The 25,680-nt window shown below is 37.1% G+C and overlaps 1 protein-coding gene across 1 annotated transcript in view; it reads left to right on the top strand.

Moving 5' to 3' along the window:
* Positions 1-21,044, top strand: part of LOC144956946 (uncharacterized) — a 65,244-nt gene extending 44,200 nt beyond the window's left edge. Inside the window, exons 6-16 of the mRNA XM_078887790.1 lie at positions 656-2,341; positions 3,182-3,311; positions 4,110-4,418; positions 4,901-5,190; positions 5,757-5,846; positions 6,656-6,720; positions 8,352-8,459; positions 9,511-12,474; positions 14,640-15,436; positions 16,038-16,145; positions 17,178-21,044. Of these exons, the coding sequence (XP_078743916.1) occupies positions 656-2,341; positions 3,182-3,311; positions 4,110-4,418; positions 4,901-5,190; positions 5,757-5,846; positions 6,656-6,720; positions 8,352-8,459; positions 9,511-12,474; positions 14,640-15,436; positions 16,038-16,145; positions 17,178-18,596 (7,966 nt within the window). The 3' untranslated portion in view covers positions 18,597-21,044. The remainder of the gene's footprint in view (positions 1-655; positions 2,342-3,181; positions 3,312-4,109; positions 4,419-4,900; positions 5,191-5,756; positions 5,847-6,655; positions 6,721-8,351; positions 8,460-9,510; positions 12,475-14,639; positions 15,437-16,037; positions 16,146-17,177) is intronic.
* The last annotated feature ends 4,636 nt before the right edge of the window (positions 21,045-25,680 follow it).

Below are 25,680 nucleotides of genomic sequence, written 5' to 3'. Positions count from 1 at the left end.
CATTCATCTATTGTTGGTGGAACAAAGTCGCTGGACTCTGTACGGATCGTTATTTATTGGCCTATTGTCACTAAACTTGCACAGTGGCATGGCGATTAAAGATTAGACCCCACTCACAAATTTGACTTGGGGCACTCTGAAAGTGGACAGTATAATATAGTGATTTATACAAAAGCTCTAATGTATAAGAATATGAGTCAAAGTGATACTAGGCTACTAGAAGCTGTGGACTGTAAAAAGTATAAAAACAAAAATGAATATAACAGCTTCAAAAAAGAACAAAATAAAAACCTATTTATCTACCTATCTATCCATCTATCTATCTATCTATCTATCTATCTATCCATCTATCTATCTATCTATCTATCTATCTATCTATCTATCTATCTATCTATCTATCTATCTATCTATCTATCTATCTATCTATCTATCTATCTATCTATCTATATATCTTATCTATATAACTGGTTTTATATCTTTTTGTTAAACTCACTGGGTTGTTTAAATTTGTGTTTCATCATTTATATATTTTTTTTTTCTTTCTTGAAAATGTTATTGATCTGATTTAAACTCTTTGATGGATTTTTTTGTTCAAATGTATTTGAGAATCTAAAAATAATCATATTTTAAAATTTTATTTTGATTTTATATTTAGGTCAGAATCAGAGACACATGCAGTTTTAGATCACAAGACCCAACACCCTCCAGTGTTGAGGGCATTGTCAGAGCCAGCGGCGAAAAGGCCTAGAAAGTCACAATACATTATGAAGCCTTCGCCACTCAGTATTGAGGACAACAAAAATGGTGGAGCTGCAGTGATAGGCAGTGGAAACAAAGGCTCCAAGCTGATGGAATTACTGTCTGAGAAGAAACAAGATCTTCCTCTCAAACAGCAAACGTCATCGGATATCGTGGACAAAAACAGTGTGAGCAAGAGTCTTCTGAAATCAGCTTTATCAAAGTCATTAAGCCGCGGAGATTCGTTCGAATTGCCGAGTCAAAAACCTCAAGGAACGTCAAGCTCGATGATTACACAAGATTTGAACAACGTCGGAGGTAGTAGCAGCATTCTTTCAAAATCAGCCTCATCGCCAGATTTGCATTTGGAGAGTCAGAGAAAGATGGTTATTGATTTATCTGGAGACAATTTTAATAACGTTACCATCCCAATCAATTATCCGTCGTCATTCCCAGCATTCGTCGGGCGGATCCAAAGCGGACCTCTGCAGAGTTCGTGGAACAGGTTCAACAAAGTCGTAGGAAGCCCAGCGGACCTGTCATCCGTCATCCTTCCAGGGTCAAAGATTCAACTGCCCGCTGTAGGACAATCTAAACTGAAACACAGCGAGGCTAAAAGCTGGCTGCTCAAACGGTCCATCTCACTCCCACGGCACTTTCAGATTCTCGGAATTGTGTTTAGTTCTGTAACGCCTGTAACATTAGACTCAATGACTGCCATAGCTTTAGCCAGGGGTAACCCATCACCAGCACTATTGGGAAGTTCTCTTCTATCCTGCTCTTCACTCCGGTCATCCACGGAAACTCCTCATTCATCATCGACGCCAGGAAGTGCTGATTCTTCATTATCGTCGAGGTTGAAGATGACCTCTTATTTCTCAGACAAAATTGTAGATTTAACAAAAGAGGAAGTTGAGGAGGACAGCAAAGATGACAAAGGGCTTGTTACTGCCTCTTCCACCACAGTAAAATCACAGGAAGGTGCTGCAACACCTAAAAATGAAGGATCGAATATTGATGACTACAAATTGGACTTAAAACAAAGTTTAAGTACTGTATCATCGAATACATCATCATTAAATACAATGTCATCGGCTACCACTTGTTCCAATTCATCATCACTGGCATCTCAAGAAAAGACACTGCCTTCAACATCATCATTATCATCATCACCATCGTCATTCTCATCAACCTCTTGGCAAAGCACAATTATCAGCCAGTTAATGATCTCTTCCCCACTAAGTTCTATAGCAAGCTTTACCCAGCCAGTATCAACATCGTCATCATCTTCAGCAGCTATATCTGATCAACATCCGAACCAATCTATCAATCAATCATCTTTAGCCACACCCACTACACCTTTCAACATGCTGGTAGCCACACCATCCACGAGTGGCTCCGCCCCCATGTACGGCCACTCTTGCCCCACCTTATACACGACGACCCACGTCACCTTCTGCTCCATTCAACGTCCACAGCCTATGTACGTCGTTTTGAAGAGTGGCAAGAAACTGTCCATGTATTCCAACTGGCGTGTAGCGACACACAACCCTAACCCCGAAGGCCTTACATCTCGCATGTTGTTGGCCCTATACAAATCATGGTAAGACATGGAGAAATACTAAATATTATTATTATCAGAAATCTCTCTTTCAAAACAAATGGATCAAAACTTTGAAGTCTACAGACGAGCTTTGCACACCATGTTTTATTATTAAATTTAGGCGGATCAGACCTCTGAAAGCTCGTATGTAGACTTCAGAGTTTTGATCCGCTGATTGGGAAAATCGGGACTTCAGAGGTTTCATCCACCGACCATTGATATGTTGTTTCAAGCACAGAACTGTTTGGGCTGTAAGATCTTGAGTGGGAGGGAAAAAAAAATCAATAATATTAATTTGTTATCTGCTTTTATTTTCAGTACATGGATTTTGAAACACACTTAGTTGATACCACAGACCTGCCAACCCTTCTGCTTTTGACGGAATCATTCCTATTTTCACTCTTCATTTTCCATAATTCTGCCATTGTCTTTAAAATTCTGAATTTCAAAAGGGGAGGAATTAGGGTGAATAATTTTTTTTTTTATTGATTGACAAAAGGGAGCTAAGTATGAAAATTACTTGCACTCCTTTCCCCCTTCCCTATTCCATATATACATATGATATGTGGTTTTGCTAGCTGTGCCGGAATATTGTCTTTATGTATTTGGTGGCAATGTTGGTGGTCATTTCAATACAGAATTATCCATTGTTAAGAAATTCATATTTTTTTTTGGTCTCAATTTCCTATTTTCAGACCTTCTGATTCCACTTTTGGAATATGAAGGGTTGGCAGGTCTGGATACTATTCGATTTATGTTTCCTACAATATTCACACGCCATGCTATCCATTGATTTACAACTGTACATTTTATTAATCCTTCTATTGTTTATGTCCCCAGCAATTTGTTTGGGCCTGTATATGCGGAATGCCGCATGACCCCGACTAATGGAGGTAATCAGACTCACAGCTCTTACTGGACTTTCCACAAGAATAAACTGATGGGGAACAAGTCAGACTCGGGATATAAGGTTTTTTTCATTTTTACAGTTTTACAGGCCTGCCGTTGATACAGGTTTAACTCACTGAATTCTAACACCGACTATATCCGTAGTTTACCCGGTTACTTTTACCCATGCCTATTTATTACATTTTTCTGAGAGAAATTATAGGCATAGTATCAAAGCTAATGTTTTTAGTTTTTAATAGTAGTTGAATAAAACTATCTTTGCACATGCTGATTTTAATACATTTTTTTTCCAAGTTTGAAAAGTAGTAAAAATCTCTAGGATTGAGTGAGTTAATCTGTATTGATGCATTGTGTTTACTTAAAATACTCATAACAACCACCAGCTGGATTTAACATACCAACACACAAAACTATTAGTAACCTTGAGCGTTTATAGTCTGATTGACAGAATTTAGTGAATACTTATCATAAAAATGGCTGTCTAAAACCAATAACAAAGAGCTCAGTGATGTCAACTTAGTTCTTTCTATACAGTGGAATTTGATGAACGTCAACACTTTTTTCTGAACATCAATAGATAGTATTTATAGATAGTATTTTTATAGCTCATTTCCAGGGTGGTACTCTTTGTTCTCTGCAAATGTTTGTTTGAGAATGAATTATTGTCCATCTTGTTCTACATATTAAGAGTTGCTGCTGTCTTGGGACCCCGTTTTTATAATTTTAAAACATTTTGAGCACATTTAATGAATATTGTCCCATAGAAAAACTCATGTATTTATTTATTGTGTGTTTAAAAAAAAATTTACTTGAGGGAAATAGTATTGAAATAGTATTGAAAATCCTTTGTCTTCCCCAGAGCATGGAAAGTAAATCCACCAGCATTATCAGATCTGATTCTACGCCCAGTCAGCAGAAGGAATCTTCAGCAAAGCTGATGAGATCCAAACTAAGCACAGGAGGCTTCAAGAGCAGCGAAAAGTACGAGTATATTCGAGGTCGTGGCCGGGGCAACTACATATGCGATGTATGCGGCATACGTTGCAAAAAACCCAGCATGCTGAAGAAGCACATCCGCATCCACACGGATTTGAGGCCCTACCATTGCAGGCATTGCCACTTGTCATTCAAGACCAAAGGAAACTTGACAAAACACATGAAGTCAAAGGTCAGATTTGTGTCCTTTGAATCAAAAAGAGTTGTCTTTATTGTCTGTGTCAATGGTTAGCTGGACATATGGTTTTGCTGTTCCATGTGTTTTTGTTTTTTATATTTATATTTTACTTGCTTTTATTTATATTTTTAAAAATTGTTTTTGTTTTATTTTACGATCTCCCAATATACTCAATATAGGCACACAGTATAATAGGAATATATGTAATACAGTGTCATTCAAACTTGGTAGTACTGACTGATAACTCAGTTACTATTTTAGCACCTTGCTCCATAAGCATAGGGACAGAAATCGATCCAGGAGGCTGTTGCAATTTTTTTTTTCTGACAACCTCCCCCTCTTCCCGTATGATCCTTCTGAGGCACTTTGTATGAAATGCATTATTATTTATTTCAATCAAGTTATATTCTTAGAAAGTTGCAGATTTAATTTTGAAGATAACGTCTTAATTTTTTTTTTTTTCTTACTTTGATTAGTCCCACCAAAAGAAGTGTATTGAACTCGGTGTGTTCCCTATACCAACATCCGTGGACGATTCTCAGATAGATTCCAAAGCTTTGGCCGAACAATGCCGAATCTCCAGAGAGGCGCAGATTCATGATTCGGTGGAGGAGATGATGGCCACTTCTGCTGATAAGGATGAAGATGGGGAGGAGATGGAAGTGGAAGACGAGGATGGTGAGGAAGAAGAGGAGGAGGAGGAAGAGGAGGAGTTTGAAGAGGGATCTATTGAACACGAGGAAAAATCACCCAGGGTATTGAAAAGGTAATTAGAGCGTTTTAGTTTTTTTTAAATAATTCCTTCATAAATTATTTTTAAAGCTCGTGAAAACCAGATAAAAATGCTACAACATTGATGTGATTATTTGGTGTTACAATTATTATTATTATTATTATTATTATTATTATTATTATTATATTATTATTATTATTATTATTAGTATTATTATTATTATTATTGTTTAGTTTTTGTTTTTTATTTGTGGTTTTTTTTTGTGTTTTTTTTTTCTCTACATATTTCAAAATTTTATTTACCTATTATTAAATACGTTTTAAATAGAAACATATGTTTTTCCCATTTTATGTGTGAAGATGATTAAAAAGAGATGGTTTCACTGTTGTTAAAAAAAATGTTTTTTTACCACTTTTCCCCACATAAAAAATATTTTTATTCCTGATGTTGTCACAACTTTTTTTTTTTCTGCTTTTTAACAAAAATGATTAGGATTTAAAAAATTTTTTAAATTAAATATTTAAAAGTTTATCTTGTGTAGTTTATAATTATATATAAATATATATTTTCTTTATTCCTACCTTTACTTGTCTTCTTAGACAACTATCTGTGGACGAGACATCGTTTTCCTTTGGTTCATCAACATCAAGGTCAAGGCCATTGCTATCCCAGCTTGGGACGAGAAGCAAGTAAGTGTCTCTAATCTACAAGGGTGTTCTGATTTGATTTCAAACTAAATGCTAAGCTGTTAGTGTTAGAAGTTGAGGATTGTAAAAAAATACTGAGTGAGATGTCTCTCTCTCTCTTTCTCTCTCTCTCTCTCTCTCTCTCTCTCTCTCTCTCTCTCTCTCTCTCTCCTCTCCCCTCTTCTCTCCTCCTCTCTCTCTCCCTCTCTCCTCTCCTCCTTCTCCTCTCTCTCTCTTCTCTCTCTCTCCCTCTCTCCTCTTCTCCTCTCTCTCCTCCTCTCTCCTCCTCTCTCCCTCTCTCTCTCTCTCTCTCTCTCTCCCTCATCCTCTCTCTCTCTCTCTCTCTCTCTCTCTCTCCCTCTCCTCTCTCTCTTCTCTCTCTCCTCTCCCTCTCTCTCCTCTCTTCTCTCTCTCTCTCTCTCTCTTCTCCTTCCTCTCTCTCTCTCTCTCTCTCTCCTCTCTCTCTCTCTCTCTCTCTCTCTCTCTCTCTTCTCTTCTCTCTTCTTTCCTCTCTTTTTTCTCTCGCTCTCCTCTCTCTCTCTCTCATCTCTCTACTCTCTCTCCTCTCTCTCTCTCTCCTCTCTCTCCTCTCTCTCTCTTTCTCTCTCCTCTCTCTCTCTCTCTCTTCTCTCTTCTCTCTCTCTCATAATAATAATAATAATAATAATATATGATTTTTATATAGCGCCTTACCCCGTATATCAACAAGCTCAAAGTGCTTAACAGTAACATGGCTACTATAACTCAAACATGCAATATGAAACAAAGCAATATAATTCTTAATATTATTATAATTTAATCTTAATTTATAGGAATGGAGAATTGTCGGAATCATCGACGATGTCGGGAGGATCTCAGTCGTCCATGGAACAAAAAGGTTGGTGGAGCGTTGAACACGATGACCATTTTTTTGTTTTTAAAGATAAGCAGACCTGCCTACTACTACGAAAATTTCGAAGAAATACAAAAATATCGGGTCCTAATTGACAATTATAAAAAGATGCTTAATTCAATAGATTTCTTTTAACCGAAGTTTTGTTGCCAGAGCTAGTATATATAAAGGAGGTCAAAGCATTAATTCAATGTATTTAAACACAGATTGGTAATTTTTAATAGTAGTTATAATGTCTACTATGTTGTTACTACCCCTAAAAACTACGCATTTTTGGGTCCTAATTGACAAATTATATCAAGATCTTTAATTCATTCAACTTCTTTAAAACAAAGTTTTGTATATAAAGGAGGTCAAAGCATTACTTTAATGTATTTAAACACAAATTGGTCATTTTTAATGGTAGTTATAATGTCTTCTATATATTGTTACTACCCCTGAAAACTACGAATTTTTCCAATTTCATGTTGGCAGGTCTTGATAAGGTTTGTCAATTATACAGAAGAAGAAAAAAAATGGTGTATTCTGATACATACATGTGGCTGAATTCTACTATTCCTTTTTATTATCGAATGTGTTTAGCTGGTATAGTGTGCTCATTATCATTATATCAATATTACTGATAAAATGTATATGGCATGTAATCATGACAATGTCATGCTTTGTGGCCTTTATAAGGGCAAGTCTTGTCGTCGGTGACACATGAGTCACATATGATATTCAATAATACAAGATATATAGTTTTATACAACCTGAATACATTACATCTATTCAATCCAACACATGTGTGACGCACGAGGGAAAAGATGTCCATAATACATTGTGCATGTAAAATTTTACTAAATAATGTATGTATATGTATTCATAAAACTACTATGTTTAAATTTTGATTTAATTATTCTAATGATAATAATAATAATAATAAATAATAATAATAATAATAATAATAATAATAATAATAATAATAATAATAATAATAATAATAATAATAATAATAATAATAATAATAATAATAATAATAATAATAATAATAATAATAATAATAATAATAATAATGATGGTGATGATAATTATAATAACTATAATAATAATGTTATATTATAATAGTTAAAAATGATGATGATGATTATAATGATAATAATAAAATTAATAATAATAATATTAATTATAATAATAATAATAATAATAATAATAATAATAATAATAAAATAATAATAATAATAATAATAATAATAATAAAAATAATATAATAATTGTAATTAAATAGTAATTAATTATTATTATTATTATTATTATTATTATTATTATTTATTATTATTATTATTATTTATATTATTATTATTTATTATTATTATTATTATTATTATTATTATTATTATTATATTATTATTATTATATTATTATTATTATTATATATTATTATTATTATTATTTATTATTTATTTTTATTATTATTTATTATTTTATTATTAATTTATTAATATTTTTAGTTTTTGTTTTTTTATTATTTAAAAAATCTCTGTTAATTTATATATATTTTTTCTCTTATTATCATAATCATCATTTTTATCCATTTCAATGACTAATTCTTAACACTTTGAATCGAATCCGTGCAGGCAACCAGTACAACATAGACACGGAGATAGCCAGGAGTCTCCTGGACCTGTCCCAGTCCCGTAAGACAGAGGCCCTGGAGATTGTGGATGAGGATGCTAGGAAACACGGTAAGTGTCCATTCATTCACTCACACAGTGATGCCTCTTTTACATACCTGCCGAGTACTAGGAAAGATTTGTAGAAAATTTACGAATTTTTGGCTCCAGCTACAAAACAACATTCGCTTCTTCGACTCAATAAATCTCGTTGAAAAGGAAAGTTTAGTTCCTTAGTACCTATATTCAGGACTTTGGAGCATTTTTTAATCATGCTGAGGGCAATAAATTATTTATTTCTCTTTGGGTGTGAAGTGAATGCTCAACCAACTGAGCTATCGGACCCAAGTTGAAAATCAATTGATGTAAATAAAATGAAAATGTGTTTTTGCCCCATTTATTTCATTTATTAGTCCCGCTTTAATTAAGAACTTCTCATGTAAAGAGCTAATTTCCTGCCTTGGCTTGTTCTTTTGTATATATGGGCTTTACATACTGTATTTTGGTGGTCCTGATAGCTCAGTTGGTAGAGCCCTTGCTTTACTTGCAAAGGGACCGAGAACAATCCCGAGTGAATTCGAGATTTATTTTTTTTATCCCCCTTGTCCACCTAGCCGACTGTTAGATATGATGGAAAGTACTTTGCGATAGACTAGTGTCCTATCCAAAGGTAGCAAGCAAGTGCTATTGTTTGTCTCATGCTATAGAAACGGGGATAAACTCTGGTTCCACTGGCCTAATGGCGCGATGGACAACTACTCTTTACAACCACAAAACACTACTGCAAAATAGAAACAAAAAAACCCAGACAAAAAAGCGATGAAACTATGCCAGTTTAAATTATGACAAAGACTGGCTGGATCTTCATGATTATATGTCACCTAGGCCTCTATCTCGATTCTGACATTGCTTTCATGTTTACTATGGTAGGTTTCTTTATATTTTTGTTTCAGTTTTTTGGGTTTTTGTTTTTTTTTAAATTCGAATGCATAGGCACCAAATAAACAGTTGAGCAACTGATACATCTGCAAAAAAACAAGCAAATGATGCCATCCTCAAAAGTTTGTTAGAAACGGAGTTAGTTGACATTTTGATATACCTTCAATTAATTCTGTCTTTTCAGCCACCAGTAATCTACAGACACTTATAGCCCAGCTGATGGCAGAGAAGAAGCCCCTCTCTGGACTCAACCTGAATAAGGATACACCCACTGCAGCTTTTGTGTCTGGGAGTCCAGGCGGCACTGACATGGAAGTGAAAGAATCACCAGGGTCGGCTATAGCTGATGCACAGAAAGATGTGGAAAAACAAGTGGACCACATTTCAAACATTGAAGTTTACTCCGTCAAAAAGGATGATAAAGTCTTCACTGCACCGACATCAGTGGCTGATATCATAAAATCAGGAGAAATGACAAAATTGGAACATGCAAACATAGACCAAGGGATAAGAGTTGGGGCAAGGAAAGGAGGTAAACCACCCAACTTGTTGATTGATGCTAGGACATCCCCTCCATCGTCATCACCTGATGCAGCTACAGCATCATCGATGTCCCTCCCCTCAAGACCCAACAAATTGTCCTTACTTCGATCATCCCCATCAGCACCACTGTCACCGTCATCTCCATCAGTAAGGTCATCTCCATCACTATCCAGACATCAACAAGTCGAACACATCATTGAAGAAAGTAGCAGCAGCCATAGCAACCTCCCTAGTCCATCCTTGCTCGCCTTCCTCCCAGCTTACGCCTCATTTGGTCAGAAGAAAGGGACAGAAGTGGGCAAGTCTTCGAGTCAGGGTCCGATAATCGGACAATTCATACGTAAAGATAATCCAAGTCAGTCTATGGCCAGTGCAGTGGCACTAACTCCAAATCTTGTCATTGCTGGTCAGTCTCAGCCATTCCAATTCAATATACCGTTTGTAGATGGGGGTGGTGGTGGTGGTCAGGTTGAGACCAGTAGCATTGGAAACACAATCTCAACACCACCAATATTTACAGGAAAAGATACTGTAAATATTTCACCAACTGCCACATCAATTCCTCAGTGTATTGTCAGTGCTAGAGTAAGCGATTCTGACAATTTTGACTGTTCAACAACTCTGCCTCCTTCCATTTTGGGACTGTCGTCCACAACAACAAAATCGATATCTCTATTATCAATGCCAAGTTCTGACAACAGTATTCCACCCACCTCCATCACCACCACTACCACCACCACCACCACCACCTCATCTTCCTGCATCCCACACATAAGACAAGATGAAAAAGGTAAAGATTCGATTGAAAGAGAAACATCCCCCAACTCAGAAATGAACCAGTGTCTTCAGCTGCAACAGCAACCACAACATCAACTTCAATTGCCGATGTTCCGTCACATGATCATTCCCAATATCACCATCACCGATCCATCCAGTGGAACCCCTAGTCCAATCACAGACTCTCCCTTTGCCAGTTTTTCACAGGAAATAGATGACGATATAATCTTAGAACCTAATCATTCGCAATCAGGTCCTTCAACATCGACGCAGTTTAAAACTGTAGATCAATACTCGAGCGCATTAGAAAAACAAAACAAAACCGTCTCATCATTTTCCAGCAACGCTCGAGACAGCGTTGAACTACAATCAGTGTCCTCATCACCTTCAGTCAAATCTCCAAACACCATCAAGTCTTTCACCTTTACAAGGTCTATATCATTTTCAAATGCTCCAGCTGGTGGCTCTTCTCCTTCGTCCAATCCAATACCTTCTACAGATCACCATAACCCTACTGAAAAAGCTAAAGATATCAGTGTAACTTTGCCGACCAAAAATATTAGCACAAACAGGGCTATAGAGTCACTTGTCAAAGAGAGTGCTATGCCTTTTGTATCCTTTGCAGTGAAGAGTGGCAACACAGAAGAAATGAATGAAAAGGGCGATTTCTCTAAGAACTTTGCCTACAAAAGGCCATTCACCAAGGTGGATAACCAGGAAGTAGTCACAGTCCCGGCCAAAAGAGCCAGGAGACTCAGTTCTGGAAAGTCGAGATTCTTGCGACGGCAACAGTCAATGGAGGACGACAGCATTTTCCCTTCATCTAGCTTGGAGTCCGATCCCGGTATCGTGGAAGGAAATAGATCTTCTTCAGACATTTCATACTCTGCTCATCCACCGCTACAAAAATCAGCATCCCAAGGAGATGAGGAAATGGTTCTCAAAGGGAGAGAAGGCCCAGTCAGGACTCTGATCAAGACTAGTGGTAATATTGACATCAGTGATATTGCAACATCGTCTGCTTTACCATCATCACCATTGTCATCATCATCATCATCATCATCGTCGCTGTCATCATCAGTATTATCTGTGACCTCGGCTAGAGATTTGATACAAGTTAAAAAACAGTCTTTGCATTCCAATACTTCTTCCAAGCTTTCTTCTCTGATTTTGTCTTCTAATATGTCAACTCTATTTAATAAAAGCAGCAACGTTGTTGATAATAATGATAACACATGGAGGGGGGGAAGTGAAGATGAAATTCAGCATCGACAGAAAATCAGCTCGTGTCTTCTGTGCTCCAAGAATTTTTACACAGAATTGGAATATAGCACCCATGTCCAGTCTCGAGAACACATCAGCTTGTTGGAATCTCTAGGCATGCTGCCTTCGGGTACATTTGAACGACTTCAGCACAGCAGGGTGGAGAAGGAAAGCAAAGAACGTCTACAACACCAACAACAACAGCAATCATCTCAACAACTACAAATGCAACAACAGCAACAACCTCAACAATTACAACAGCAGCAACAGCAGTTACATGAACGGGAAAGTCAAATGAAAATACAGAGGGAGATGGAGTCTCAACAGAAAATCTCACCAAATGTTGAAGAGAATGAAGAAGAAAGCAACAGCAGTAACAACAAGAGTAGTCACAATCCTCTTCCTTCTCATGAAAAAATTTCAGCAACGAGTAAGACGATGTCTCTGAATACAGAGTTATCGTCATCGTCGTCGTCGTCATCTCAAAACGTGTTGCCAACCAGTCATCAAGTCTTACACAGATCCCTCAGCTATCACGACCCACCCACCAGAACTATTCCTGATGGTAAGTTATAGATATTTTATCCGCTTCTAAAAAGAACAAAGTATATATACTAAGCACGGAAGGTTTTGGGTCAAAACCCATTCTTCAGCCAATAACAAAGGCAATAAGAACACGAACACATCACATAAAATCCAGACAGGCTGCAGCAGGAAATATTTGGGACTTCTTGTTGGCAAGTACAGTCTCGAAATGACATTTTGAAAAATAATTATATTTGCTGACAAAACGTGCCTATCAAATACTTTGCTGCCTGTCTATTTTATCTGATTTAGTTATGGTTTTGTTATTGATTGAAGAAGGGTTTTGAGCCCGAAACATTCCGTGTTCGGTGCTTTGTTTTTTTAGAAGCTCTTTTATTTATTTTTGTTCATTACCTTTAACAGCAGCATAGTATCACTTGAATATTTTATCAAAGCAGTCCTAGAGCTGCCAACTCCCATCTTTTCCCAGGGCAATACCGCTTTGTTTGGTTTTTTGTGTGCGGTCTTTGAAACAATGTTGATTTCCCTTTTTTTTTTTTGTCTTTGATAATTATCCCTTGATTATTCCGTAATGTTTCACAGATAAAATAACTAATGAGAGTCTTTAAAAGCTGTTTATGGCATATTTCTATTTCTATTGGATTCCTTTTTAAGCTATATATGATTTTGTGGGTAATAATCCATAATTCTTCGCAGTCTTCCAAGGAAGTTCCAGGTTTGAGTGTGTTTGCCAAGATGAGGGTCATTTAAATTGATCAATATTTGTCTAAATTTTGTGGAAAGATATTTGTTCTCCAGTGTACGACAGTTAATTGGTTTAAAAAAGCCTGTTTTTCGTTCATCTACGTAATGATATTCATTTCTAGATGTTTTGCGTTTTCAGGTCTATTCTGGATTATTGTAGGTGATTGATGACAGGAGACTGATGGGAATTTTTTAAATTCTTTTCATCATTTGTTTGGTTTTGGTTTTTGGTTTTTATTGGAATATAGATTTCTTCTTCTTTTTCTTTTTTTTCGTTTTTTCTGTTAAGATTTTGCATTGTCTTTCAAGTCTGTTACTCGTTTGATTTTGATCAAGGTTACCAATTTTCCGTCTATTTACGGAATTCAGTATGTTATATTATATACCCTCAGTATATTTTCCAATGACCTGCTAAACGGAAATGAGTAAGTACATAACGTTTTTTTTTACTGGAGTTGAGCACTCAGAAATGAGTCGGTCTTTGTGTTTCTGTGTAAAAGATCAGTAAATTTTTACCTCCTGAATTGGATTCAATAGTCTGATGTCACGTCGCCCAGCAATGACGGCCATCGTGGTTCTAAACAAAGAAAATCTGTACTTTTTATTCTTCATGCTGGCTAGAACTTTTCATATGTCCTATGATCAAAATGTATAAAAGTTAAAACATGATCATATTTATAATTTTTTCTCCTCTGGATACACTTTTATGCTCGTCGGAGAAATATTTCATAAGGGCGTCTGCCATTGTTCCGATAGTTTAAAGACAGTTACTAAGTTACCATGCGTCATTACGAGGGAAGTGACGTTACGACTGTTTTAGCGTATTGGCAACCCTGGTTGATGTTAATTTGTTTTATTTTTTAAACTTTCAATTTACATTTTATATCTTTAGATATCTTTTCTACTGTCACATCTTGTGTCTTTTCTATCCGTTGTTTTTTTCTTTCATCAGTTAATGCATTTTTGTGTAAACAACATTTATCCCTTTTGGCTAAAAACTAGGACTATGAAGCATTACTAATACATAGATGACGGGAGGTAAAACCATCATCACGCCACTGTGCCTTGCAACTTATCTTACAACTATGTCATCGTTATCATGACTTAAAATTGTTAACTCCTTAACTCACTCAATCCTAGTTATTTTGCTACTTTTCTAAATTGGAAAAATAGAGCATGTGCATAGATTTTTTTATTCATCTACCAGTTACCAGGCTCAGCTTTTTATGAATAGCAAATTAAAACAAGGGATACGAAAGTCTCTAAATCTAGATTATATTATAGTAGGCCAAACATACTGTTGTTTTTGGGTCATGGAGTGTTGTGTGTAAGGGTGTCCCGATTCAGCTCTTTGAAATGTTGGCGTCTATGGTTTTATGATATTCCCACAATTCCAAGTATAGTTTTACTCTCATTTTAATTCTGTTATGTCATTGACAGGCTTGCCAGATGTTTCCAGATATTATAGGCCAATTCGACCGGCTTACAAAAGAAAGCACTCATTCCAGCCGACGTCTAGTACCTCATCCACCACTGGTAATAAGGAAAGAACTGGCGGTCCAACCTCCCTCCATATCTTGGAGGGACTAAGGCAATCATTGGCGAAGAGAGCTCGCCTTGGCCAGGCAAGCAACACGGCGGAAACAACAGCAACACCATCAACATCAACAGCAGCATCGACAGCAAACTCAACCTCCTTCTCCACAGACTTGGAGCCTGAACATGAAAGCCATTTGGTGATTGACGAAGAAGCCTTGAAACCGAGGCAAGGGGAATCCCCTCGACGCTTGGTGGCCGCGGAGTCACCAGAAATCCTCAAACCCACTATCAGTCATTCTGATGGAAACAGGGTGAGCGGTAGGGACAACAGTGTGAGATCTTCCCTCTCTAAACATTGCAACTCTAGCCTGTTGCAGGCAAGCGGTGGTGCTTCAACCACGATGCAGCTGCTGCCTCAGAAGTCGGCTGTGACTTTGACATCTCTGATGCCATCTGCTTTGTCGTCACCATCATTAGCGGTTGGAACAACTCAAGGTTGCTTGGAAGCATTTTCGTCATCATCGTCATCGTCATCGTCGTCATCTTCTTCGTCACCTTTACCATTGTCACAAACTGTCGATACGACAGGGCAGACGTCTGTAGAGATGAAAGAAGAGAGTGGGGCAACTCTTGAGAAGGGAGACAATCACCAGTGTGGTCTTTGTGATAAGACTTTTGCTTCAAAGGAACTTCTCAAGGTAAGATTAGTGCATAACACTCACACACTACTGTCTCTCACTCTCTCTCTCTCTGTGTCTCACTCTCTCTCTCTCTCTCTCTCTCTCTCTCTCTCTCTCTCTCTCTCTGTCTTTCTCTCTCTTTTTTTTCTCTCTCTCTTTTTTCTCTCGTCTTCTTCTCTCTCTCTCTCTCTCTCTCTCTCTCTCTCTCTCTCTCTCTCTCTCTCTCTCTCTTCTCTTTCTCTCTCTCTCTCTCTCTCTCTCTCTCTCTCTCTCTCTCTCTCTCTCTCTCTCTCTCTCTCTCTCTCTCTCTCTCTCTCTTTCTCTCTCTCTCTCTCTCTCTTGTTCAATAGATGTTTTGGTGTTGGAACAGTGCAATCCACTTTAAAAATTGTAAGTTGGACGGTTCAAATTATATTGCTGTAACAATTATATCTAGATCAGTACATCAATACATAACATACTTGACCGCACCCTGCATTGATCTTGGTCCCTGTGCATGTGAAGCGAGTGCTCTACCGACTGAGCCACCGGGACCTCTAACTTAATGCATATTCCACTGTATTTTTCTTCTGTTTGCTAACATCAATACCGTTCATATTTTACATTTGCTTTTCCACAGAACCACCTGATTAGCCATGCAGAGTTACGTCCATTTGTGTGTGAATACTGCGATGCTGGCTTCACTAAAGAGCAGTCACTCCGGACACACTTGTTGACACATGAACAGGTTTGGTGATGCTCTTATTATGTTGTTTATTTGCAAGGGTGTTAGTTATTATTTTTATTTATTTATTTTTTTTTTTTGTTTGTTTGTTTTTTTTTTTTATTTTACTTTTTAAAAATTATTTCTATTATTATTATTTTTTTTTTTTACATTTAAAAAATGTTTTATTTTCTATAATTTTTTAAAATCATTTTTTTATCATTTTTGTTTTATTCTCATGTTGTTGTTTTTTTTTAGCAGCACATATAGATCATTCAATGTTCATTATTTGTAGTTCAAAGGAAATGATAAGACTCACTTTAACTAACTATATAACCACCAATTTGCCTTCAGTTGGACTAAATAAACTCTCAAAAGTTTGTAAAATGTAAGATCTGGCACCATCCTTTTTTTTCTCTCAATAAGTTTTATAGAATTAGTCATTAACAAGGGAGGGCTCAAATAGGCAATAGATAGATCTCACAATTTACGAAGGGAGTAGTCATGATGATGTGATGTCATTTGATTTACTATTGCTGCTTTTTTGGTGAAAACTGCCAGGTCTTTTTAGTCATGGCCAGGCGGATGATTAGAGAAATTATGATATGAAAGAAATCCAGTCTCACCTCGAAAGGTGGAATTCTGTGTTCGGAGCTGAAATTTTGCTGTTCATCTGAATACTTACTAATTTTTTTAAAAATGATTTTAACTAGCCATATTTAAAAGACAATCGTACTTGTAAGAGGTTGAGATGTTTTAGATATACATGAATAAAAAATTCAACCAATTCCTTTATTGATTAGGAATTAAAACATTTGAGGAAGACGAAATATATTTTTCATGAAAGGATTTATGTCGTTATGTGATGTCTCCCCTTGGAATAGACCCTAGAGACAAATTTCCACTACGGGAGGAATAAAGAAAATTTTGGTTTGTTTTGTTTTTTTTTTTCGGTGAAAAGAAAGACTGAATGATAAATTTGAAATTTTTTTGTAGGTGTTCAATTAAATTCGTTACTTATATTTGCTTCCTATTTTTTTCCCCTCTCCAACTTAGGAACGTCCTTACATTTGTGGTAACTGTGGAGACACCTTTGCAGGTTGGGAAGATCTTCAAGTCCACTACTCTAGCCACTCAACAACCTCCATACGTCTGGCCTCATCTCCGTCCTCATCATCGCTGGCTGCCACTCCAACTTCCTCTTCCTCTCCCACCGCCTTTATAATCAGCAAGTCAATGTCATCATCATCGTCATCGCTGCCTGTAATCGGAGGCCAAAGTCAAAACATTGAATTTCGATCCGCTACCCCCGTCCAGCAGAGTCAATTGGATTTGGCAACATCTTCGACATCTAATGAATCAAACGTAAACAAAGAACAACAACTGCAGTCTCAGAGTCAAAGTTCACCCTCAACATTACAAGGGCTCAAGCTATACCAGTTTCTGTCGATTAGGAAGCCACAGGAAGAGGAGAAGGCAGAAAACGTTGTTGATGGTGGTGGTGATAGCAACATTGTCGACCCAACCAAAGGGACACATGATGCCCAGGCTTTAATGGCTGGAGCAGAAGAAAATGTGGCTGAGAATAAGGCGATGATTTCTAAGGAGAGACAGAACAAAATAGTGGTCGCTTCCAAGATTGAAATTGAAGGGGAGTTGGTCGATTGTTACGACGATTCTTGGAATGAGAAGGAATGTAAAAGAGAGAAAATGGACCGGTCTTTAGAAATTGCTACTGAAAGCAGCGATGAGAATAATCCATCAATCGGGGATTGCAGTAACATTGAGTGGAAGATTGAGAATACCAGCAATAGTGACTTCAAATGTGAAATTATTCCTGTTAGTGGTTCATGCTCAGGATTTATTGAAGCTCCTCAGGTATCAGCCTCAATAGTTGGAGAACATATTTACAATGTAAAAGCTTCCTCAATTTCATCATCATCATCATCATCATCGGCATCTCCATTATTATCATCTGTGACTTCATCATTCATACCGTCATCAGTATCACCGTTACTGGCATCATCTCGTCCTTCATCGGGTGTATACGCTAAATCAACCAAATCGCCAATTGTTTCAAATGTGTCACTTGCAACATCGTCACAGATGACACGTGTCCTGTCATTTGGAGGTCAAGGTCAGTTGGGTGGTGTCCTGATGGACGAGGCGGTTGATGGAAATTTACGAGGAAATCTTTCATCTTCTCACACGGATGCTACAGATGCCAGTACCATGTCAGAGTCGATTCAGTTACAGACACAGCAAGGCTCGGAGAATAACGAATTGGATAGCGGTGTGCAAGGGGGTATGAATATTTCAATGGCAGGGGAAGAGGAGGAGGAGGAGGAGAGTAGCGGTTTTCTGGAAGCAGATGATTCTGCCATTGTTGGTAATGGTAATAATGGTGATGGTGGTGCTGACAGCGATAGGCTCGTTCAAGAGCTGGAAATATCGGACATGCTGTGGATGCAATGAAAAAATTAAATGTGATATTCTACGATATTCTATTCTATTGTACGAAGATTAAGAGTGATGAGTGGTATTTTAAGATTGAAAAAGTCAATACAAATGAATGGATGAATTGAATGAATGGATGGGTGGAAAAATTATGAAGTTGCAAAAAACAAACAAAACTAATAATATTTTTATAAAAACTACTCCTAACCTTGCACTGGGCATGGTAATCATTCATTTGGATCTATTTAAAAAAAGACTGAATATCACTCCCCCCGCCCCCTCCCCCTCCCCCAAGAATTTTATATTTTTTCAATCATTCATCCTTTGCATTGCTTCTAGGCAAGATGTGTGTTTGGAGTTTGACTATTTGCCGAAAAATAAAATTGTATGTAAAAACAGGGATCCGACTGATCCGACTCAAAGTATATGGATGATAGTGCCATGTCTTAATCCACTCAACCATCTTACCCTCTAATCACTACGACAACCCAACCCGATTAATAATCCATTGGCAGATGAGTTATGACTGGAAAACGAAACTAACCTTTAACAACTTGCTTGCTACTCTTTGGATCCAACATGATTATCCATTGCAAATCACTTTCCACAAGAGTTGAATGAAATCCAGCAATCCACCATTATTAAATTTGAAAGGAAGGATATGTGGCCTGAAATAGATTGTTTTAAAAAAAATTTATATGATTCTTGAATTGAATGTGGGTTTGTGTGAAGACGAGCTGGATGCTCTTAAAAACGTGAGCATTTCTATAGTGCAATATCCACTTAATGTGCTCAAAGCGCTTTTCAAGGGGTCCCTCGCCAAAAGCAACACTTAACATATAGGACGAGACATGGTGTCTGTAAAGTGATATTCCAATTATTTTTTTTCTGACAGAGACAATGCTATTAATGGTCAGGTACTCATTTTACACTTGAGTACGGTGAGATAATATGAGTAAAGGGCCTTTTTCAAGGACTCAACTATGCCCGCTCAGAGGGGGACTCGAATCAGGGATTTTCCAACCCAAAGGTTGCGTGATAGCACTAGACCACTTAGCTACACCTGCAAATGAACCAGTGAATATTTTTGTGATGACAAGACGTCATTAGTGACCAGTCATCTCAGATTGATATTAAGTAATCCACGAGGCTCATGGAGCCTGAGTTTATCTCGATCTTTATAGTGTGAAATGGACAATAGCAATTGTTTGCTATCCTTTGGATAGGACATTAGCCTATTGCACCAGCTCTGACAGAACCAGCTACCCAATCACTGCTGGGTGGACAAGGGGGTCAAAAATAAAATATCGATTGCATCCAGGATCGATCTCGGTCTCTTTGATTGCATGTGAAGCAAGTGCTCTACCAACTGAGCTATCCAGACCCCCTTGGATGATATTTGGTTGGATGCTTTTCGGTGCTGAAAGATTTAATTGATGGCCAAGAATATCAGAAGACTGGTTTGAAAAAATGTGCATACCTGCCAACCCTTCCGGTTTTGGCGGAATCATTCCTATTTTCAATTTTCCTTTTCCACTATTCCGCCATTGTCTCTTAAATTCTGATTTTCAAAAATAATGATAATGGTAAGAAGAAAAAAATATGGGGGGTTAAAAAGGTGAATGATTGCCAAAATGGGGATAAGTAGGAAAATTAATTTCACCCCTTTCCCCCTTCCCCATTCACCTGTCAAGGCAGGGTGATGGTTTAGGGATTTTTTTTTTCATGTGTTTGTCTTCAGAATTGTCTGGCAAGGTTTCATAAACAGATCCTTATTCAGATCCTTATCCTAAATCGACACCAGTGCCTGCTCCCTAATTTGTTACTTTGTGACTGCGTTTTAAATTTTATGGAAGAGAAATTACTGTTGCTTAAAGTGAGCGATAAATTAAACATGAATTTTTCTGAACCTTTTTTTAATTTCCAAGTCACTGTCCGTCATTTGATAAGTTAATATTGACATAACACCATTTTTTGTGAGTGGGGACATTTGACCTTTTGGTAACCTTTCTCATGATTTATCTCCCTTTGGTCTTCTTTCTCATTTACTCCAACCAATTTTTTTTTTTTTTACTTTTCTAATTCTATGGTGATAATTTTTTTCCTGATTGATACAACTCATAAATCATAACCTCTGAAGATAAGAATCATTTTTTAAAAATATATTATTGTTATTAAACTGTTGTGATTTATATTTATTTATTATAATTTATATTTGTTGCTGGGAAGAATTTACTCAGCATTGCCAGCTACCGTTCTTATTGTTCCTATTGCTTTTTTGGGATTTTTTTTTCCTTCCCTAGCTGATGGTTTGTTTTTTTTTTTTTCTGAATGTGGTTGTTGTTTTTGTTGACGGATGATATTATTATAATAATGTTGTTACATGATGTTACATAGTGACGTATATTTAATAAAGTGATACTAAGCTGCGAGAAGCTGCGGACGGTGAAAAGTAATAAACAAAAAGGAAATACAGTATAACTACTGAAAAAAAAATTGTCAAAAACACGGAACATTTCGGGCTCAAAACCCTTCTTCAGCCAACAAAAAAAAACGCCCAACCCCCCCCCCCCCCCCCCCCCCCATAAATACATACGTTAACATTACTACTGCAAAAAAAAAAAACAACAAAAAAACAAAAAACAAAATCGCAGAACATTTTCGGGCTCAAAACCCTTCTTCAGCGAACAACAATAAACAAAACAAAACAACATCATAAATACATACATTACTTTAAAAAAAAAACAAAAACAGATAGACGGCAGAGAAATATTTAGCTCGTCCGAATCCGAAAGGATTTTGAGCCTGAAACGATCCATTATTGGTATTTTGTTCTTTTTCATAGACCGAAGGACTTGTAGTGCTCAGGTGGACGCTGGTTCAGACATGTAAGTTCTTTTTCGTTGTTGTTACTGTTATACTCATTTTTGTTCATAACGTTTTTTACAGTCCGGCTTCTCTCTCAGCTTAGTATCGCTTTGTTACTGATGTTGATTTTATAAATCAATGTCAGATATTGATTCAGTTTCCTGTGTCCGGGCCCATTCCACCAAGGTTTGAGTACACAAATTACCAGAGGAGGCTGGATTAAATATCTTTATTGACAGATGCAAAACTAGCATAAAAGGGGATTTTTATTTTTTATATATTTTTTTTTTTTTTGTATTTACTTACTACTTATTTAACTCACTCAACCCTAACACCGACTATATCCGTAGTAAACCCGGGTTACTTTTACCCCATGCCTATTTATTACATTTTTATGAGACAAATTATAGGCGTAGTATCAAAGCTAATATTTTTTAGTTTTTACATGTTAATGGTAAATAAAACTATCTAGGCGCATGCTCATTTTTAATATATTTTTTCCAATTTTGAAAAGTAACAAAAATCTCTAGGATTGAGTGAGTTAATCCTCTTCAGGCCTTGAGTCTTGAGGCAAATAGGGCATCCACCAGACATCTCCATTTGTTGCGATCGGCTGCTTTTGCGGTGGCCGTATCCCAGGACAAGCCTGCTTCCTTTAATTCTTTCTCCATTGTCCTTCGCCAGGTTTCTCTGGGTCTTCATTGCTTTCTCTTCCCATCTGCTGTCTTGGGAAGTGACCATGGCCTACTAGAGAGTCCTATAGTTACGTCATGGAAGTGACCCTTTTTCCATTCTGGCTGCATGACCCAGCCAACGCCAGCTTCTTTTTATTTGGCTTCCAATGCTAGTTCAGTCAACTTTCTTTAATAGATACGCTGTTTTTATTTTTGTAGGACTGTAAAAAAAAAATTAAACATTGTCAAAACGAATAATGCTACTTCTGTAGACAGATTCAAAATAATGCTCGATTAAGAAATAATCAAATTCCGATATAATTTTGATTAAATTTAAATATACGATATGTTACAGACCTGACTGCTTATTCGAGTTTTCCTAAATGTTTTGTTTTCATGGGGGAAAATAAGACTAGTAAATTTCCCTCTTTGAGTGACCAATTTACCCTTAACAAGATTGAATAACGCATCTAAGTCTTTACACCGTGTGATTTAGTACCATATTTTTTATTTTTCGACGTGATTTGTTGTTGAATTTTAGTAACTTATTTTGCTCTGCAGGTGGAGGTAAAAATTCGTAGTTCTACGAGTTGTTCGCTTTCTGATCGGAAGGTCCTGGGTTCGAGCCTTGCTCGGCGCATGGTTGAGTCCTTGGGGAAAAAGGCTCTAAATTCACATTCTCTCACCGTACTGAGGTGTAAATTGAGTAACTGGCCGTTAACAGCGTTGTCTCTGTCGGAAAATAAAATGAAATATCGCCTAACAGGCGTCGTGTCTCGTTCTACATGTTACATGTTGCTGTTGGTCAGGGATCCTTTGTAAAGCGCATTAAGCACGTTTAGTGACTATTGCGCTATATAAAAGCTCAAGAAAAGAAAGAGAAACGAAACGGGAAGAGTCCCGTGTTCTAAACTTGCCTTTTTTTTTTTTACAATCGATAAGATGTATATATGTATTTTTTTTAATGAACATTCGCTGTGACATAAGAATTTGCACTTCTTTCCTCTAGATGAGGAAGTGGAAAAATTGATAAAGTGAAATATTGTTTCTGTTTCCATTGTTTACAAATTATCGCGTTACAAAAATATTCCCTTAAAACAACCGATGGGCCCTTTTTACCAAGTCGTATTATGAATATTAGGATGATTTTTATTTGTCATCATATTCATTCCCAGTTTTTTATCATACGCCTTCTTTTTTAAATATATAGATACATTTGTATATTATTACTATTGTTATTATTATTAATATTGTTATTATTATAATTAGTGACATATTACAGATTATACTAATCTGATGAATTTTCTAATATTTATTACTGGTTATTGTTACCTTAATTGTTTGGGTTTTATTTTGAAAACAAATAAATAAATAAATAAAATGAGATGAAAATGTAATCAGTTGTTTATTTATTTATGTTAATCGTACGTAACTTATTTTTTGTTTGTTTGTTTGTTTTGTTTTAATTAAATGCATGTCTTGTCTTGTCTCAAATTCAAGCGACATTCAGCTTGTTCAATTACTAGATGAGTGGCAGTGATCTCAAGCTCTGAATCTGGTGTTGTCTTTGCCCCAGTTGACTTTGGTGTGGATGGGCGCCCGTTGATAATGACGGCTAATACTAATAATATATAAAAGTGATTTTAGTTTGTAATGGCACATCGGACGTTGTATGGACACATAAATGGTTGGCAGCAAAGGCACTCAAAGAAAACATATCCATAACAATAACCTGAATCGATATGTCCGCAGCCTTTGATACGATCGACAGAGGAAAACTTTTGGAGATATTAACAGAAATAGTAGACGAAGACGAGCTCCGAATAATCCGATTTCTCCTCAGCAACACAAAGATACAACCAAGGATATACGGGGCCACAAAACAGACGCAGTTCGAAAGTAACATCGGGACCCCCCAAGGAGATAGTCTGAGCCCGATTCTGTTCACAATATACTTAGAACACGCTCTGAAAGAAGTTCGAAAAGTCATTCCAAAACCAACAACTCATATTGAGAATGCAATCCCTAGAGAAATCGCCTATGCAGATGATGTTGATTTTATTGGATCAACACCAGCAAATATAGACATCATACAAAACACCCTCATGAAATATAACCTCCAAGTCAATGCCAATAAAACCGAATTTACAACAATATCGAGGAACAAAGAGGAATGGAAAAGAACAAAGAAAGTCGGCTCACTAATTGGAGACACCGAGGATGTACAAAGAAGAAAACAGCTATCAAACGCCAAGATATGAAGTGAGTGGAAAAGTGCCAGAAGACAATAGAGAATAAAAAAATTTTTCGCGGCGGTGGTGGGGTTTGAACCTGCGACCTTATTGGTACGACAACTCCGCCTGGCAGGTGAGAGCGTGGCTCTACCGTGTGAGCTATCCACGAACACAAAAATATTCGTTTCAAACCCAAAGTCATTTCTGGATCCCTCTCTCACCCACTTCTTGAGATCGCCGATTCGTTCGCCACCATCGCGAAGTAATTTTGACCAGCAGTTAAGCTTAATAGCCAATATTCTCATCACAAACATATAACATAGAAACGATTGAGACATTGAGTATGCTCCGGTGTATGGGGTGAATTTTTAATTCAGAAAAGTGAGTGGAGCAGGCACGTATGTTGGTAACAACAAGATATGAAGTGAGTGGAAAAGTGCCAGAAGACAATAGAGAATAAAAAAATTTTTCGCGGCGGTGGTGGGGTTTGAACCTGCGACCTTATTGGTACGACAACTCCGCCTGGCAGGTGAGAGCGTGGCTCTACCGTGTGAGCTATCCACGAACACAAAAATATTCGTTTCAAACCCAAAGTCATTTCTAGATCCCTCTCTCACCCACTTCTTGAGATCGCCGATTCGTTCGCCACCATCGCGAAGTAATTTTGACCAGCAGTTAAGCTTAATAGCCAATATTCTCATCACAAACATATAACATAGAAACGATTGAGACATTGAGTATGCTCCGGTGTATGGGGTGAATTTTTAATTCAGAAAAGTGAGTGGAGCAGGCACGTATGTTGGTAACAACAAGATATGAAGTGAGTGGAAAAGTGCCAGAAGACAATAGAGAATAAAAAAAATTTTTTCGCGGCGGTGGTGGGGTTTGAACCTGCGACCTTATTGGTACGACAACTCCGCCTGGCAGGTGAGAGCGTGGCGTCTCTCACCTGCCAGGCGGAGTTGTCGTACCAATAAGGTCGCAGGTTCAAACCCCACCACCGCCGCGAAAAATTTTTTTATTCTCTATTGTCTTCTGGCACTTTTCCACTCACTTCATATCAAACGCCGCACTCAGTAAACTCACCCAATGTATGGATTAGAGGTGACAAAATAAAGAGAAAAACCAAACTGAAACTGTACCGTGCTCTTGTAAAACCGGTACTTCTGTATAACTGCGGCACTTGGGCGTTGACAAAATCCGAAGAAGAACATCTGGATGCCTTCCATCGCACACAGCTAAGAAGGGTACTGGACATCAAATACCCAAAAAAGATCTCAAATGAATCACTCTATAAGATCACAAAAGAAAGACCAATCTCCCTTG

Source organism: Berghia stephanieae, chromosome 11 (genome assembly GCF_034508935.2).
Source record: "Berghia stephanieae isolate SIO BIC M18660-M18661 chromosome 11, UCSD_Bste_1.3, whole genome shotgun sequence".
Lineage (NCBI taxonomy): Eukaryota > Metazoa > Mollusca > Gastropoda > Nudibranchia > Aeolidiidae > Berghia > Berghia stephanieae.
Note: the sequence above shows the minus strand (reverse complement) of the source record. Positions and strands in the feature narration are given on the sequence as shown.